This window comes from Silene latifolia, chromosome 6 (genome assembly GCF_048544455.1).
Source record: "Silene latifolia isolate original U9 population chromosome 6, ASM4854445v1, whole genome shotgun sequence".
Lineage (NCBI taxonomy): Eukaryota > Viridiplantae > Streptophyta > Magnoliopsida > Caryophyllales > Caryophyllaceae > Silene > Silene latifolia.
The window spans coordinates 21,497,511-21,514,492 of record NC_133531.1 but is presented as its reverse complement, the minus strand read 5'-3'; the positions used below and the strand labels follow the sequence as shown (position 1 = coordinate 21,514,492).

The following is a 16,982-nucleotide window of genomic DNA, read 5'->3' as shown; positions in this document are numbered from 1 at the left end:
TTAAACCGTCTTAATTAAGACCTCTCACAACCTCTTTTTAATTTCATCCGTTTGATCGACGAAATTGGTAATTCCTTAGTATGTGATGTTCCTAATTCTTTTGGGGAGTTGATTATCGCAGTAAGTATTTTAATCATTATAGTACACTTATGACAATTCTACCCTTCACATTTCTCCATCTCATTTCCCTCTCATCTTAATTATAATCTCCTCTTATTTCCTTTTCGACCTACCACCACAGTTAATCACTGCCATATGCCATCGCCGCCAATCATAACCTTATATCATCGCCATAAACCACCGTTGTCATACATCAACGTCCTACACCACCTCCCCACCTTCGTCTCAGCATATGTATTACCAAAATGCCGATGTCAACATTAAATTACTAAATCAGAATCACTAAACATTCATTGAACTCCCATCGTTGTTAAATATAGTTGATTTATTTAGTAATTCAAGTGATTAATTTAGAAAGACCATTGTCGAAGGGGACAAAAAGCTTTGTCGGTCGTTGTCAACATCGGATGACGCGACTTTGAGAAGATGATAGAGAGACAACAAGGGTTGCTAGCTGGCAAAGGGGATTGTCGATGGCGGTCGTCCGGATGGCTAGCGCCTGCGACGGCTAGTAGTGGTGCCTGGTGGTTGAACTTGGTGGTGAGATGAACAAGAGTGGTGGTTGGACTGGTTTGGCAGGGTGTATTATTGTGCGAGGTGTATTATTATGCGATTCTAATGCGTCTGTTCAGTCGTTTTTCTCTTTTTTCTTTTCCTTTACTATTATTATACAAATAAAAAAAAAAGGTGTTTATTTTCGTAGTACACACTTTACTCATTAAAGTACGCCTTTGACCATTTTACCCTCCTCATTTTTCCAACCTCTCCCTTCTCTCATTGTACTATATGGAGAAAACCCAAAAAAAATGAATCAGACAGTACACCCATCACAAACCTGCAACCACCCCTACCACCATATCCCTTATGGCCACCAAGCGGCCCCACCCCATTCACCTAGCCTCCCACCACCGTAACACGCCGACGACCCTGGCCTGCTCCTCTGCTCTCCCTATTGGCGCCGACATAGAAGAAAACGAAGGGTTGAGAGGCCCATTTTGCCGGCGTAATTCACCACACCTTTGCCCCCACCCACCGCGTCCTCTCCCTACTGGCGCCGCCCCTTTATTTACCTCTGCTGCCGCAGCCAACCACCAACGGACCACCTCCAACCACCACCCTCAAACCCTAAAATCATACTCAACCAATAAATTACCCATGATATAAAAAAAAATCATCAATTTTAGTTAATAGTTTATGATTAACAAATTAAATACATTTGATATATTTAAATTTTCATACCCAATTGAAGAAATTGGTTATTTTGAGTATAGTTGATGGTGAGAAATTGGGTGTTTTTAGTCAAGGGTATCAAATGGAAAGTTTTATGTAAATGGTACTATAATGAATAAAAAACGTACCGCGAAAATAAATTGCGATAAAAAATGTAACAAGTTGACATCAATTAAATACAAACTAGGTTAATTAAAAAATTACCCAGCAAGGATACCTCCCAGCGCCAATTCACCTCATCCACCTGTTCACGACCACAATTAAGACGGTCGTGGAAGAAATTGGAGTTTATGGGTGGTCGGAAAGGAGTTGCACATACCTACGGAGTACAAGATAACCAATTATGGAGTGTTCTCTCTCTCTGGTTTCCACAGCTATAATTTACTTTCCTTTTTTCGCTACCGTGTGGTAGCTGGTAGAGGGTGAAACTTAAGACTTTTAGCAGAGTTGCATATACATACACAAGTCTTTTACGAAAAGTATTTTTATCAACGTATAGATTTACAAGACTAGTTTGGTATTGGAAACAATTTCCCCAAAAAATGACTTATTATAGAAACATAAAAAATGTGAGAACCATGTTATATAAAATAAGACCAATGTTATAATGATGATGCGCATGTCAAAGAATAAACCAACGCTCCATGCTCCACAGTTGTTTAGCCTGAGACCATCTGTGATTGGATCATTACTCGATCTTCAACTGAAGCTACATAACCAACAATTCGATCACATCAATATCATCCACCAAGCATGAACTACTGATGATACTCTGTTAAGTAAAGATTGCAAGATCAAAACTCAAAACAACGCGCTTAAAATCCAAAAGAAAAAAAAGAAGACGACATGCTAGTTATGCTGTTTAGCCCATGTCAAGATTATTCGGACGAACCAAGTGCTTGCAGTCTAGTTGTAGACTTGGGTAACCTCAAAGCTTGCAAAGGCAAGAATTGCGAGGTCCCGTGTTCGAACCCACGGATGAGCAATTGCACGCGGTTATCTCGGCGGCCCCAATTGGGGTGGTTTACATGGTCCAGGTGGTGACGCCGGAATACCTGGGCCCCGGGGGATTAAACCCCTCGTCACCAAAAAAAAAAAAAAGATTATTCGGACAGACGAGTTTCAAACTCATAACATGAGAAACTACACAATGGTTTTTCTCACCAGTCACTAAGCTAGCTCACACATCTATAAAAAAAACTGTGAAAATTTAACGCCAGACTCAAATCAACGAGATTAGCGTTGTTTTTATATTACACTCATTAGCCCATGTCAAAATGATTCAAGATGATTCGGAGGGGTTTCGATACTCATATGATGAGTTGTTACACAATAGTTTTCCTCGCTAAGAGAGCAGACATATACATACAACTGTGAAAAATCAATGGCAGGATCAATTCAATGAATTAGCGACTTAGCGTTATGTTTCTATTCTGATAGGCCAAGGTGAACAAAATGATAATTGACATTAGCCACAAGAGATTCTCTTTCCAGGAAAATATAATTGCAAAATCCAAGAAAACAGAGAAAGTTGAAGCTCAGCATACGGTTTCTTCAAAACAAATAAAGAACTCAATTAAGTGCTGGGGAAAATCCGATGTGCAAAAAGGAGAGAATAATTAGTTTATGTTGCATGATTTTATTAAGAGACGATTTGGATTTTCATAGCATTGAACACACTGATAACCAAGAATCAAGATTAAAGAACCTAGAGAAACAAAAACAAATCTCATGAAAGTATGAAACAAGTGCGAGTGACGCATCCTGCTGAACCCTAAAATTATCCGAAATTCTACAATAAAGTGACCAGGCTGTAGATTCTCATCTCAGGGAGTTCTTAAAAGAAAAAGAAAGTTCAGGATGGAAAATCAACGTACCCGAAGGTTGAGGCAGACAAGTTTGACGAAAAGATACATCTTCATAGTGGTGTACATGCAGGTCGTAGAGGCAGGTTCATCTTCCAATGTCGATCTCACCGATCTTCAATACAAACGACTGGTTCAAATTAGAAAAAAAAGGTACTTCAAGAGAAAAAGAAGAAAAAAAAAGCTGGTATAGAAGATGACATGTGGAAACAAAAAGCTCACCATCACCAACATTTGAGATCCTACACGCAGGCTACATGCATAAATCCAATAGCATGACAATGCTGATTTAAGATGAGGAGGGATGGTAACCAAGTCTTGAGGAGCGAGGCGTGCTTGAGAAACTTGAAGGACTATATACACTCCAACCTATCCTTCCTGGTTTTGTTTCCCCCCTTACAACATCTTCATCCCTTGGCAAATATAGAAACCCGAAACCAGAGAGTTGGAGCATTGCTTAATTTAGAATTAATCTCTGAATACTTCTCACGGTGTATGAAAATAAGTCACCGCTGTCAAGGAACAAATGTGAACTTATTCCCTTCTGACCCAAGTCGGTAATGGAGACCAAATTTTAGCCAGGCTTTATTATTAACGCTCATTGGGATTGAGCTTACTCCAGGCATCCTGCAAGTATCATAACAATCTTTAGCTAACATGGTATGATAGTTCAAGAGCAACAACAAGTCAACAACATAACCTCAGTGCCTCAAGGGCTACTACAAATAGCGAGGGTAAGGGGGGGATTAGATGTACGCAACCTTACTCCTGCGTTACGGAATAGAGAAACTGTTTCTAGATGAATGATAATGAAAATCGTGTCGAGAATTACATTGAATAACTACTACATAATAAAAGAAGCGAAACCAAGTTAGTGAGCGGTTTCCTTTTTCATTCCATTATAGTCCAACATCACGATTACTGAAGAGTCATAATTGATACTCAGCATCCGTTATTGCCAAAAATTTGTGCTTATAGAGATGGCCTAGAATGAAGCAAAGAGATGAATGGGACAAATTTACCAGTCTCTTTTACGATGATATTAAAAATGTTGCTGAACAAAGCAGATAAAGTCATAAAACAATCATGACGAACCTTCAGAAGATCAAAAACCCTTTCACATATATACTTCTGCTGGATGGTTGCGCCTCTTTGTTGCAACTTGTCAGGATGAACACATAGAGTGGCTTTCTTATAAGCTTTTCTAACAGCAGTCGCTGCCATCAAATCAGTGAGCGAGACTGCCTGCCACCCACTTTCAGGACCCAGAATCTGCAAGTCAAGCAAATTTCATTCACACACTTCTGAGATGTGACCTATAAAATTCATAAACTAGTGAAGAAATTCTTACAGCTATCCAAAGGAAACAGATGGAAAAAAGGGAAAATGTTGGGCCCAAATGCAACAAAAAATAGATACTCCCATGAGTACCATCAAAGAGAGTTAGAGAACATTAAGAACTTAAAATCTAGGAAATCCACCTGACGTTAAGGCCAAAGTAGGAGCCACGACATGTTTGCTTCTATTGGGAGTAGGTAACCACTGCCTCCTAATCACTAGTCTCTACTGTCAGCAAATCAGCATACTCAATGCCTAACTAAACTAGAGGCAATCATTTTCTGGTTGGCCGGGGCGTCAGGCCAACATGAAATTTTTTTCCAGGTAGGCCAGGAACATCAAAGGCTGCCCGTTTTATTCGGGCCAAATATTGTGCCCTTAACCACCCTTTTATAGTGAACCGTGTAACCAGCCATCCAGATTCCAGAATTTTAATTGACCAAATATATTGATAACCCAAATAAGGTACACATAAAATAATTTGTGACATACAGGTTGAAAATCTACATAGAAGACACAGTTGAAGAACAAACTGTAAGAATTTACGCACATATTGAAGCGTCGAAAGCAGCAACCGCAAATTTCCTTCCTTTCCAGCAGACCATCTCTTCAACTCCGCATCAAGAGAATCTGCCATCATCTGCAATTGAAATGGCTCATGGTTATATATTATAGAATTGAAATAAACAAAAGTAGCCAAGTCCTCAATTAATGCACTTTACAAAGAATCTCGGTGCCTGTACAAGGGAGGGCTCTTGCCTCCGACAGCATAAGATGCAGAATATTCGTGTCTCAGCATAGAAAAGAGCGGTATTGCAGTTATAAGTTATTCTCCCCGTCTATGGATAAACTTCATGGTTTCTTTTGCACATATATTAAAGAACATGGTAAGATATGGATGAAAATACAAGTTGATGAAAGATGAGGAAGGAGTCGCAAGTCATAATGACTACACATGGATAAAAGGAAAATTTCCAAATGGGAAATTTATTCATATGCATCCAAAAATGAAGCAAGAAAGTTTATACATGATAAAGGGTTCTAACGTTTTTTTTATAAGGCAATCAGCTAAACTACTGCTTTAGCCCACTTTGGTTTTTTTGGTGTCAAATGAAGTGCAAGGCCAGCACAATATATGGGGGAGGGAGATTCGAACCTGTGTCAGGATACCTCCATCTTAAACACTAGGCTAAGACCTCTTCAATTAACTATGCCTACTAATATAATCACAAAAAGGAAGTTTGCCTAACAATACCCGGAGCTGAAAATCGCCCAATCCAAGATGTAACTTACATTTTTGGCAGCTTGCTCTTTTTGAACTAGAAGATCACGCCGGTTCTTCTCTTCAAGAGCAGTAGCCTGATAGAAGAAAAGATTTATTATTGTAACATACATCAGAGCAGCTATGTAATAAGTAAAATTAGAATACGAGCAAAAAAAAACATACTGCTTGTTCCGTAGTTCGACTCTGCCTTTCCGTTCGAGTTTTACGCCTTTGAGCTGATTCGCTATCGAACCCGTCATATTTTTCTGTAGTATGGACGGCCCCATGAAATAAAGGTACAAATTTCAAAAAGCATGACACACCACAATTTGGGCATAACAGAAAGCTACCATAACAGAATACTTACCACCCTTATTTGACAAATCCGCTCTTGAAAATGAACTTGAGCTCTGAAAGTTTGGATCCTGTGACAGGTTTAATATATCAGTTTACCAAATTTTCAAGGCCAGTCGGCCAGAGGCTACTCGGGATGAAGTACTAGTCACTCGATGCAATTATCGAAGCAAGAAACACTATGGATCATCTAGATCATTCCCTCTTAACACAGACCAAGTCTGAGTACGTCCTACCCCCTTACCCTGCCTAATTCGGAAAACCCGCCAATTGCGGAAGCCCTTGAGCGCTATTGTTATTGTACGGCCTTAGGCTAAACAGAATGAATTTAAGACGTATGGAGAATGCTTACCGATGATGTATTCTTCTGTTCTCTTGACCTATGAGATCCTTTTTCCGACAATGCCTTCTGCAAAGCACGCTCCCTAGCCTCCGAGGTTGCTCGTTCGACAGCAGCTCGCTCAGCTCTAAGTTTCGCATCCATGGATGCCTTATCAGAGGGCCCACGGGCCTCAGCAGGAACCTTCCCAACCCTTTCCTGAGCTCCAGCACCTACTTTCTGACGTACCTCCACATTTGGTCTCTCAGATGTATCTCTCCTTGCCCTGTCCCGCGCTTCCGCAAATGCCCTTTCTCGAGCTTCCCTAATTGCCCTTTCAACAACCATTCTCTCTTTTTCTTTTCTATTCATCTCGTCAACATGCCTGTCATTCACCTCTTCCATTTTACAAGATTCAACTTCTGTCTCCTCTGCGATGGAACTATTCTCACATTTTTGATTTTCTCTGTCCCCCATTACTTCAAAGTCCTGATCTATAGCATCGTCGCTACTTCTTGGTTGTGAGATGGGTCCTACGTTATCGTCACTTGCAAACCATCTTTTCCTTCTGGGGGCCACTTCAACACTACTTTTGTCTTTCTGCCAATTAACAGAAACATCAGCCTCTGTTGCATTTAGAGTTTCTCCAGATTTAGCATTTAATTTGCCAAGACTACTTTCAGATTTGCTATGCGGCAACGTTTCATTCACAATGTTTTGTGGCTCCTCCACATTGATACCTTGGAAAAGAGGTGGTGGCACAGGTAATCCCTCTTCTCCTATCTTCACAGACCATCTTCTTCTTTTAGGAGTTGACTCAGAGTTGACACTAACACTCTCCTGGTTGACCCCTTGTCTGCCACTACCTAGCTCATCACTGTGGATTTCTACACTTCCAGCGAGGATAGATTCATCCAAGGCCTCTTGATCTGTCTCTACTTCCGTTATATCCCCTTCAAGAATACTAGGTCGCTCTGCAAGTCCAACTTTGACTCCATTATCAAACCATCTTCTTCTTTTCTGGACAGCATCAACTCCACACTTCTCCACTTCCTGGCCACTAATAGTATTAGTCACCCCCATGTCCAAGCTCTCTTCAGAATCCTGCACATGCTCGGTTTGATTTTCCAAAATGTCCCGAGATTCAGTTTCCATGACGTTCGCATCAATTTCGCCTTTCCCTGGATACACATCACTTTGACTGCTATGCAGATTTTCAACTTGAAGGGTCTCATCATCGTCATCCTCATCCTCGGTAATCCCATCCAATTCCACAAAACTATCATAAAATTCCACCGTCTCTTCCTTTTTCAATTTGGCCTCTGAAGCAGATTTCAGTATCTCCATAGTACTGTCATGCTTTTCATCAGAAGACACCACTTCCTCGACCCTGCCATTCCCGTGATCGTTTGTGAAGGGCCCTTCAGATTCACTTAAACATACATCTTCTGCCTTTTGGGAGTCATCGTCAACTGTTCCAAAGCAAGCTACTTGCTCGGCCGTATCCTCAATTGGCTCATTTTTAGTCTCTGTTAGTTCATCTACAACTTCTGTTACAAAACTCGCTTCCTCAGTAATTTCCTCCGTAATCACCTCAATGCAAATGGATTCACTTTTCATACAAGCATCTTCACTACTGAAACTTTCTTTCTCAGTCACTTCAAGTTCCTCACTACGATCATCTAGGGTGTCATCTGTCATAAATTCATTACATCTATGCATTTGGCCAGCAGTTTCTTCAGTATGACTAGTTTGACTCTGATCCCTCTCAATTTCTTGGCATTCGTGTGTTTCCTCAGTGGCTTGTATGCCCGTCCTTAAATCTCCCTCTAGATCAGTCTCTTCCAGAATCTGTGCATCATGCTGCCCGTTTTCACTTTCCTTTGTCTCATCATACTCTTCATCAGTACTTTCTGTAGTAATTTCAGGGAAATGAGAATCGTGCAGAGGATCCTCTCTGCATTCCTCATCTAGGTTTCTCTTTGGGTCCTCTCCACAGTTACCATTTTCATCAATTCTTTCTGTAGTACTTTCCGAGTAATGAGAATCATGCATAGGATCATCTCCACTTTCCTCATTTAGGCTTCTCTTTGGATCCTCTTTTGTGGATTCATTTCTTTCCTTTCCAGCCAAAAGACAAGACTCCTCCACTATTTTATTAATTTCTTCAATGTTAGAATCATCTAATGCTTCATGATTTTGAGTAGTACAAGAATCATCTAATGCTTCAGGATTCTGATTCATAAAATCATCATCTAATACTTCACGATTTTGAGTAATACAAGCGTCATCTAACGCTTTATGATTATTCTCTTCACACTTGTCCTGCAACTGCTCATACTTCATCTCACTCAGCACTTCCTCTCGTACATTCATTAACTCAATCCCCGAGCTTTCTTCAGATCCTATGTTCTGTTCTACGTTAGTATCCATAAGATCATGTATTTCCTCGTTCCTAAAAGGAAAGAAAATTAAACTTTCCGGGGAAGACGATGCAACAACTGGGTTCAAACTCACACTGCTTTCAGCCTTTTCTGGTCCTGCAGTATTACTCCAGACTGATTCATCTTCACAAGGGTCAACAATCTCTGAGAGAAATCCTATTTCCATTTCCACATGTTCCCCAGGACAGCCAGCATGAACTTGATTAGTTAACTTTGTTTTCATCTCAGCATGCTCTATATCTACCAAATCAGGTCCACCTTCAGATTGCAGCTGAGATCTTCTACATGCATCTGTGTCCATTAAATCCTCTTTCTTTTCAGTGTCAGTTTGCCAAGCCATAAAGCTAGCTATTTTATTCTTAACTCCACAAAAAAGTTGATTGAAGTGCTTTGCTGCTTCCCACTCTCCCCCGGCCCCACCTTCTTGCCTATCCCTTTCATCGGTATATTTGGACATATCGAGATTCCTTCCTTCCATACATCCCTCATCCTGGACAAACTTCTTTCCATCTTGATGATCATCCTTGACAAGTTTCTTTGGGTCTTCCAAAATTTGGGAGGGTAGACCATTTTCCAACACGCTAGTGCTTTCTGAAAGTGAGAGTCGTTCCTTTCCACTGCCTACCGGTAGGCTATTATCGTGTATGATAGTATCTTCCTCATGTCTCTCAGCCTTGTTATTTTGATCTTGAACAGTTGGCACATCATTGGAAAACTTCTTCAGATCTTCTACTTGGGATGATCGACCTTTTTCCATAACACTCGGCCTTTCTGAAACCAAAAGTCTTTCCTTTTCACACTCTCTAGGTGGGCAAATTTCGCGTATCATGGTTTGTTGGGATCTGTTCATCTCATCTTCGAGTTGATTATCCTTTGATACTTTCACCTTCAGGGTATCCTTGACAAACGAAAGCTTTGGTTTGACAGTGTCTATTGGAGGGCAACTTTCATACGTCATGTAGTGTTGGAACTCGTCCATCTCATCTGCAAACTGTTCATCCTTTGCTACTTTGACCTTGAGGGTATCTTTAAATCTCACCTTGCTAGATCCTTGACTCTCTCGCTCTAGATATTCTTTTGCCATCTGAAATATCATTGAAGCCTCCTCTATCGCTCTCTGCAAGGCAACTGCAGACATGGCAGCAGCTGAATTCATATCTAACTGCTCGTCCAAAGATGGAGGTGAGACTGAACCATCTCTGTACACATCAGATCGAAAATTTCTCCAGGTGGAGTTTTCTGATATTTTATAATGGCTCTCAACAGGAAAAAACTGAGGAACACTTGAGGAAGGAGCCATCATTGAGGGCTGTACTTTAACACGTGCAGCATGTGAATCATTTGAGGCATCAAATGAATATGACCCACCAAAACGAGGCTTTCTCTTAGATTGCCCATCTTGTTCACGTGAATGTTTACGATCTCCAAGATCTAAGCTTGTTATCCTGGAATGTCTCCCTTTCCTTCTTACGTCAAAACTAATGTTGATGTCATCATTGGCTTGCTTAGACGGCCCTGCTTCCATAGTAACTTGAGGTGTATCTTGAGATGTATCAAGTGAAAATGGCTCACCGTTATTTAGGCTCGCTTTGGGTTCTGAGCAAGTGCTTATTGAATGCTTTCCCTGCTTTTCTGACATATTAACATTCATTTTGGTTTCTATATTATCTTCAATAACGGATGTTTCACCGGACAACTGAGTAGGTTCAGTTTCATGTAATGTAGATGTCGATGTAGATTCAGGAATTGCTTGGACTTCAGCTGCACATATTGGCTCACTAGTCCCAGTATTGTGCATTTCGTTTTTCATATGATCAAAATGCTTTGTACCGTCAGATGTTTCAGAGACTGAATTTGAGGGTCCTGAAGCAGATTTACAAATGTGTTGAGATGTATAACGTATTTGTTCAACAATAACAATAAGAGAGCTGTAATCCAAACTGAGTTTGAGTAAGCTAACATGAATAATCATTTGTTTGTTAAAAAAATAAGAAAGTTCAAAAAAAAAAAAAAAATATTAAATGATCAAAACGCTTCATACCACCAGATGGCTGAGAGAATGTATTTGTTGATCCTATAGCAGATTGCGAGGTGTCATGAGCATTATCCGTTGGATTTGATGCACTTAACCCTGATTCTTTATGAAAAACGGAATCATTCTTCTTTACATCAGCACCAAGATCCATGCTAATATGTCTATCATGCTTTCCCTGTTTCACTGCAAAATTAACATCCTTGCCTAGCTGTGTGTCATCATCTTTTATCACGGGTATTTTTTCAGGCACAGTAGTCTGAGCAGGAACCGCTTCTTCTACTTTGTTAGTAGTTCCAGGAAAATCACGAGCACGAGCAGCTCTTTTTATCTCACCAGACTTCTTCGTCACATCCTCTTTTTTATTCCGCTTAAAATCTTGCAAGTTATCTATTGATTGGGTTTCAGATTGTCTAAACATCTCTGGTCTAGTGGCTTCCACTGTTTGCACTTTACCCCTATATTAGTACAACAAATCAACAATCATAGTTAGCCATCAGAAATTCATAGGGTTAAAGTCTATGACAGCCCACTACAAGTTGAAGTTACACACGGGTCGACCTTAGACCTTGGAGAGCGAACAAATTGTAACAGACTAACAATTACAGCCGAAACACCTTTCTTTGAGGATGTATCTTCTAATTGAAGAGATATCTCTCCATTCCATACACCTTTGCCATCAGGGAGACACATGGGGGAGCATGGCTTACGTCAAACCCAGAAGACATGACTAACTCTTTTGTCATTACCGAATTTAACGCTGACAATGTTCTAGAAAATCTCACATATCAGAGTGAGACTTAAATCTCTCAATGGCTTGAAGTTAGCAAGTACATCATCAAACTTACCTCCTTCTATCACTAGGCACTTATCTCTAATTTTCTATTCCGATACGACGATTATATTATTGAAAAGATAGTACACAAGGGCCCTATACTAATCCTCCTACAACTATCCAGGCAACTTCCACAAAAACAAATATATTCTATAGCAAGTTAATACTGGCAGTCTGGCACTACCAAAGAAAAACCGTAAAAAGAACTTCTATCCATCACAAGATAAGCATTTGAGTTACCCTGAAAATGTAAATGTTAATGCAACCGTTTCATCATTACTAAAAAACGCAAAAAACTCATGAGATTGTCTTACATGTGACTGATGTGAGACCAACCCATTAGCCTTGTAACTAAACGACGGGTAAATAAAGTAATTGGTTATTCACCACAAAAGAGAGAGCACGCTGCATACCTTGGTTCAACATTTGATGATGTCTTAGTTTTCTTCTTCAAATGATCAAACAATTCCTCACCATTCGGTAAACCGAAATTCCCATCTTCAAACCCACCAAAAACCCCACTATAATCAAGATTCCCTTCTCCTCTATCACCAGAAACAGTAGTCACTCCGGACACACCACGAACTCTCATCTCTGTTGGCGGTGGGAGATCAAGCACGGGAATTGACGAATAAGAGATGCTCCAAGTGCCATTGTTTGATCTTGTGGAGCCAAACATTTCAGCATAGTCATCATCAATAAAAGCTGTGGATTGCTGCCTACTTTGAAGTGGCGAGGCAAAAACGTCGTCATATATATGCTTATATGAAGTAGAGGAGTGGTTGAAGCTAGGTGGGTTCTTCATAGGCATTGAAGGTATCCCGTTTCTTCTTTTTACTTCCGCCATTATATTTCCCTTATCGCCCTTCTGTAAACTCTACACCAAATTACATCATCATCAAAACATGTACCAACAAAACAAAATCACAGATATTTCCCCCAAAAAAATCGAACATCAACCTATCTTGATCATTAAACTGTAGTGAAATACAATGATGAAGAATGTAGGATGTTCTGATACAAAATCAAAACAGCCACAAATATTTCACGACTCACGATTATCCGATCACACAGCAACCACAACAACAACAACATTACCTCCATGTCATCAAACACCAGCCTAAGTTCATCACTAAACTGTAGTGAAATACCATGATGAAGAATGTAGGATGTTCTGATACAAAATCAAAACTGCCCATAACATTTCACGACTCACGATTACCCGATCACACAGCAACCACAACAACAACATTACCTCCGTGTCATCAAACACCAGCCTAAGTTCATCACTAAACTGTAGTGAAATACCATGATGAAGAATGTAGGATGTTCTGATACTAAATCAAAACTGCCCATAACATATTACGACTCACGAGTATCTGATCACACAGCAATCACAACAACAACATTACCCCGGTGTCTCGGGCTACCGCAAATTGTGAGGTAAGGGTGTCAGATGTAGGCAACCATACCCTTGTGTTGACAAAAGAGAGGCTATTTCCAAATGACCCAAAATATCAGGAGCATCTGATCAAATTCATATATGTTACGGAGTATACGGTAATTTTGGATTATTAATAAACTACAACAAGTAGTAATCAACAATTAACAAGAGAGAGGCTATTTCCGAATGACCCAAAACTCCGATAATTTATTACATAAGAACCAGATGCTGTAAACGCCCAAAAAGCTCCACAACAACAGTAAAAATCAAAACCAAGAGAAAAAAACCCAGAAAACATTCTTGCAACAGTCAAAAATTCGTAAATTTCCACTTAACAAGCTAAAAATAAAAACCCATAAATATAATCAAATACATACAAAAATCAAAAACCCAGAAAAACCCAATAATAATTAAACATACCTAAAAAAACCCAGAAAGGACCAGAAATATGATTAATTGAAGTAAAGATCTCTTCCAATGAATGTAACCTGTGGTTGAGGAATGTTTGTGATTAATTGATGAAATAATTGAACGGTTGTGATTGGATGAAAACGGGTTAAAACGTCGGTGGCACAATAAACAAGGAAATAAGAATATATAGTATGATTGGGAGATTAAAGAGTCAGAAAAATGGTGGAAATGAGTAAGCAAAAACACTCGCTTTCAGTGCATTGAAGAAGAAGCCATGAAAATACACAGAAATGTTGGGAGTAATTAATTGTTTCAACTTTTTTTGTTTGCAGTGTGTCACCGAGTAAAATTCCTGACATTAATTGGTTTTTTTTAGTAATTAATACTCCGTATGACGTATTTTTTTGTTGTTATTGATTTTGATTTTCTAACCGTTGTTTGTTCTTTGTTTTGTTATTTCACACCTACTTGTGTGATACAGTATGAGGTTTCTTAGGACCAGTCAACTCAATTATTATTTCTTTTGTGTGTGTAATAAGTTAGGGTCAACTTTCATAATTTTGTAGTCCAAAGTTATTCATTATGGGATTGTTAAGAAATCAATTTAGGCAAACAATGTAAAATTCTTGGTCAAATGAAATGCGCACTTAATCGCATTATAATACGGAGTACTTATATCTGCTTTAAATTTAAAAACGCTCAAATAACTTCACGAAAAAAAAAAAAAAAAAAAACTGTGTATACCTCATGATTCATTGTCATAGTACATTTACCCAATGAGAATATTAGGGTTAATCAAATTCTCCATATATAATGAAACATAATCTAAGGAGAATAAAAATTAAGAATTCTCATTGGTTAGGGTTTACGATAATCTTGTACATAGAATTCTCATTGGTTAGGATTTACGATAATCTTGTACATACGGTGTACCTTAGAAATTTTTTAAGTTAGATTGGATAAAACTATAAAAGCATGAAGTTTACGAATTAGCAAAAAAAAAAACATTTATCTTCTCCCATTTATCCAAGCGCTAACGGGGAAGGAAATTTCACATATTAGGTTTTATCAAGTATAACTTTTATGACACAAAGTATTTTATGTTTGTGGTAATAGTGACGTAATTTAATGATGTGTTATTAATTGTGTAGATGGTCAAGCAGATTATTATCAATTCATGGTCATGATTTGAAGTTTGGTTTTTTGTTTATGCCATAAGAAATCTAAAATTTAAACAAACATCGGACTTCAAAGAAGATGGAGTTGTAGTGTGGCTTTGAGCTTCGAGGTGGGCTGTAATACTACGGATTTTTATAAGCTAAGTACTCGACCGAGTAGAGCCCACTCGGCCGAGTAATGTTAAAAGTGTATTCTGTTTGGCTTCTGCCGAGGAATACTCGGCCGAGTATGATGAATACTCGACCGAGTAGAGGATACTCGGCCGAGTATGCTCTATACTCGACCGAGTATCCGGTCTGGCGAGTATATTTCAGCGGTTTGATTCGGAAGTAATTAGAACGGTATATATTTCGTTAAGCAGTTTCCTAAACATAATTTGCAAAACCTAATCATCGTACGACGCTCTAATCACTCAGAATCTCTCCTCTGTGTGTGTGGATAATCGTAGCAATCGCATTCAATCCTTTATTCCTCCGTCGGTAAGTCTTTATCCCCATGTTTGTTGATGATTATTTCTAGGGTTTGTCTTTAATTATGAACTGGGGGAAATGGGTTTTGCAGTTAGTGATTGGAATTATGTGATTGTTGTTGTAGGTGACGATGTGGTATTTGTTATGCATTTGTATGGTTGATTGCAGCGTAAGCGGATTGCGAAAAGGTAGGGTTTCCCTACTCAGTTACTGTTATTTGATTTAAGACTGTGCTTGTGTTGTAATTGTTGTTATCTGCTGATCATCGGAGTATGGGTGTTGTGATGGCGGTGGTGATGTGGTTGTGTTGTGACGGTTGTGGTGTTGTGACAGCTGTGATGCTGTGGTGGTGTGTGATTGTGGTGGACTCACTTGCGGGAGTGGCTTCACGCCCTAGTTCGCCCTCCGTGGAACCCGTCACGCGAGGGGATGTGCACATTAAGGGACATGGATTGTTAGTCGCTCGTTGATGAGCTGGACTTGGTGGGGATGGGCTGTGGTCACCCACTGGCGGAGTGGATTACCTGTTGCGATGGGTAATCTGGCAGGGCTACACACTTCGGTGTGTAATCAGTTACTATGGAAGATGATCAGCCGGATACATTATTTGTTTGTCTTACCTTGATTGAGCGGTACTGACCCCGTGTTGTTGTTTTGTAAAACCTGCGGTGATCAATTCGAGGATGGTGAGCAGATTATGACAGGTAATGCAGATGTTTAGCTATGGGACAGTCATGGGGAGTCATCACTTCGAGTCTAGCTTCCGCTTGTTACGAGTTTAGCTGTCTTTGATTTCAGTTGTATTGAGTTCCTTACGCTTTTATTTTGAGTTGGTCTGAGATTATGTAATCGTTAAACTCTTTATACTTTATTAAAGTTGTTTTGGATTGTTGCTTTTGATATACTAACCTCGGGCAACCGAGATGGTAACAACCTTTCATACTAGGGTAGTCCTTGGTAAGGTACCTTGGTATGAGGGGGTGTTACATGGGCTTAGTGGTGGATTTGGGGGGTTAGTAGGGGCTCGCTCTCACTAGTGGTTGGAAATTTTAATGTTCTTAGTTAAAATTAAACTTTTTCCCAGTTTCTCTTAAACCATTACCTGTTCGTACTCGCTGAGATTTTTCACCCCTACCGGGGTCGATTTCTAGCTCCGCCAGTGGATGGGTTGTGTCACGTATGGGCAGGTTGCTATTTTGTAGTTGGTTTTGGGGGTGAAACATAAGGTTGTGTTTGTTATGAGTGGTCAATCACAAATGTATGGTGGTTAGAGGTGTTTGGTCGTGGATGGAATGTGTTGATGTTATTCAAAGGGTGTGGTGGTGTGGCATGTAGGTACGATCAAGGTGGGATCGTAAAAATGGTTTATTCGCCGAGGACAATCAAGCTGAGGAGTTGTTAGAGTAACTGGTGAAGATAGCTTGTATTATAATATTGCATACACAACAGTCTTTTTACTGGAGTATCTTATGATGTACGGAGTATAAAGTAGGAATCACTCCATTGATCAACAAGTGATTTTGGAATGATTTGATCAGCAATATTCATTTTATGCTTAATTTCTCACTAGTATAGCTCCCGTGCTACAGCACGGTATTTTTTAGATTTGTTTTATAAAGAAATTTTCTTATTAAATTAATTGTATAAATTAACTATACTTGGAGTTTAATGTTATAA

General features: G+C 39.5%; 1 protein-coding gene across 5 annotated transcripts; it reads right to left on the bottom strand.

The window, feature by feature from the left end:
- Positions 1-1,806: 1,806 nt before the first annotated feature.
- Positions 1,807-14,092, bottom strand: LOC141586508 (uncharacterized). 5 transcript variants are annotated; one of them, XM_074407762.1, is made up of 13 exons: positions 13,666-14,092; positions 12,215-12,678; positions 10,976-11,424; positions 6,524-10,797; positions 6,185-6,242; positions 6,001-6,083; positions 5,847-5,912; positions 5,104-5,193; positions 4,311-4,487; positions 3,438-3,842; positions 3,228-3,330; positions 2,243-2,428; positions 1,807-2,122 (listed from the first exon to the last, which is right to left on the bottom strand). In XM_074407762.1, exons 2-10 carry the CDS (start codon positions 12,646-12,648, stop codon positions 3,807-3,809), a joined length of 5,667 nt encoding a protein of 1,888 aa, XP_074263863.1. In that variant the 5' UTR covers positions 12,649-12,678; positions 13,666-14,092; the 3' UTR covers positions 1,807-2,122; positions 2,243-2,428; positions 3,228-3,330; positions 3,438-3,806. The 5 variants fall into 5 exon arrangements, with proteins under 5 accessions (XP_074263863.1, XP_074263861.1, XP_074263862.1 ...); XM_074407760.1 differs by lacking the exon at positions 2,243-2,428 and having other exon boundaries at positions 1,807-2,059; positions 3,228-3,345; XM_074407761.1 differs by lacking the exon at positions 2,243-2,428.
- Between the last annotated feature and the right edge of the window lie 2,890 nt (positions 14,093-16,982).

Excerpts from the sequence above, each read along its gene's own strand:
- LOC141586508 (XM_074407760.1), bottom strand. The coding sequence starts at position 12,648 with ATGGCGGAAGTAAAAAGAAGAAACGGGATACCTTCAATGCCTATGAAG. Across the intron at positions 6,243-6,523 it reads AACAGAAGAATACATCATCG|GATCCAAACTTTCAGAGCTC; the intron begins GTAAGCATTCTC and ends AACCTGTCACAG. Across the intron at positions 3,843-4,310 it reads GGGTTTTTGATCTTCTGAAG|GATGCCTGGAGTAAGCTCAA; the intron begins GTTCGTCATGAT and ends TGATACTTGCAG.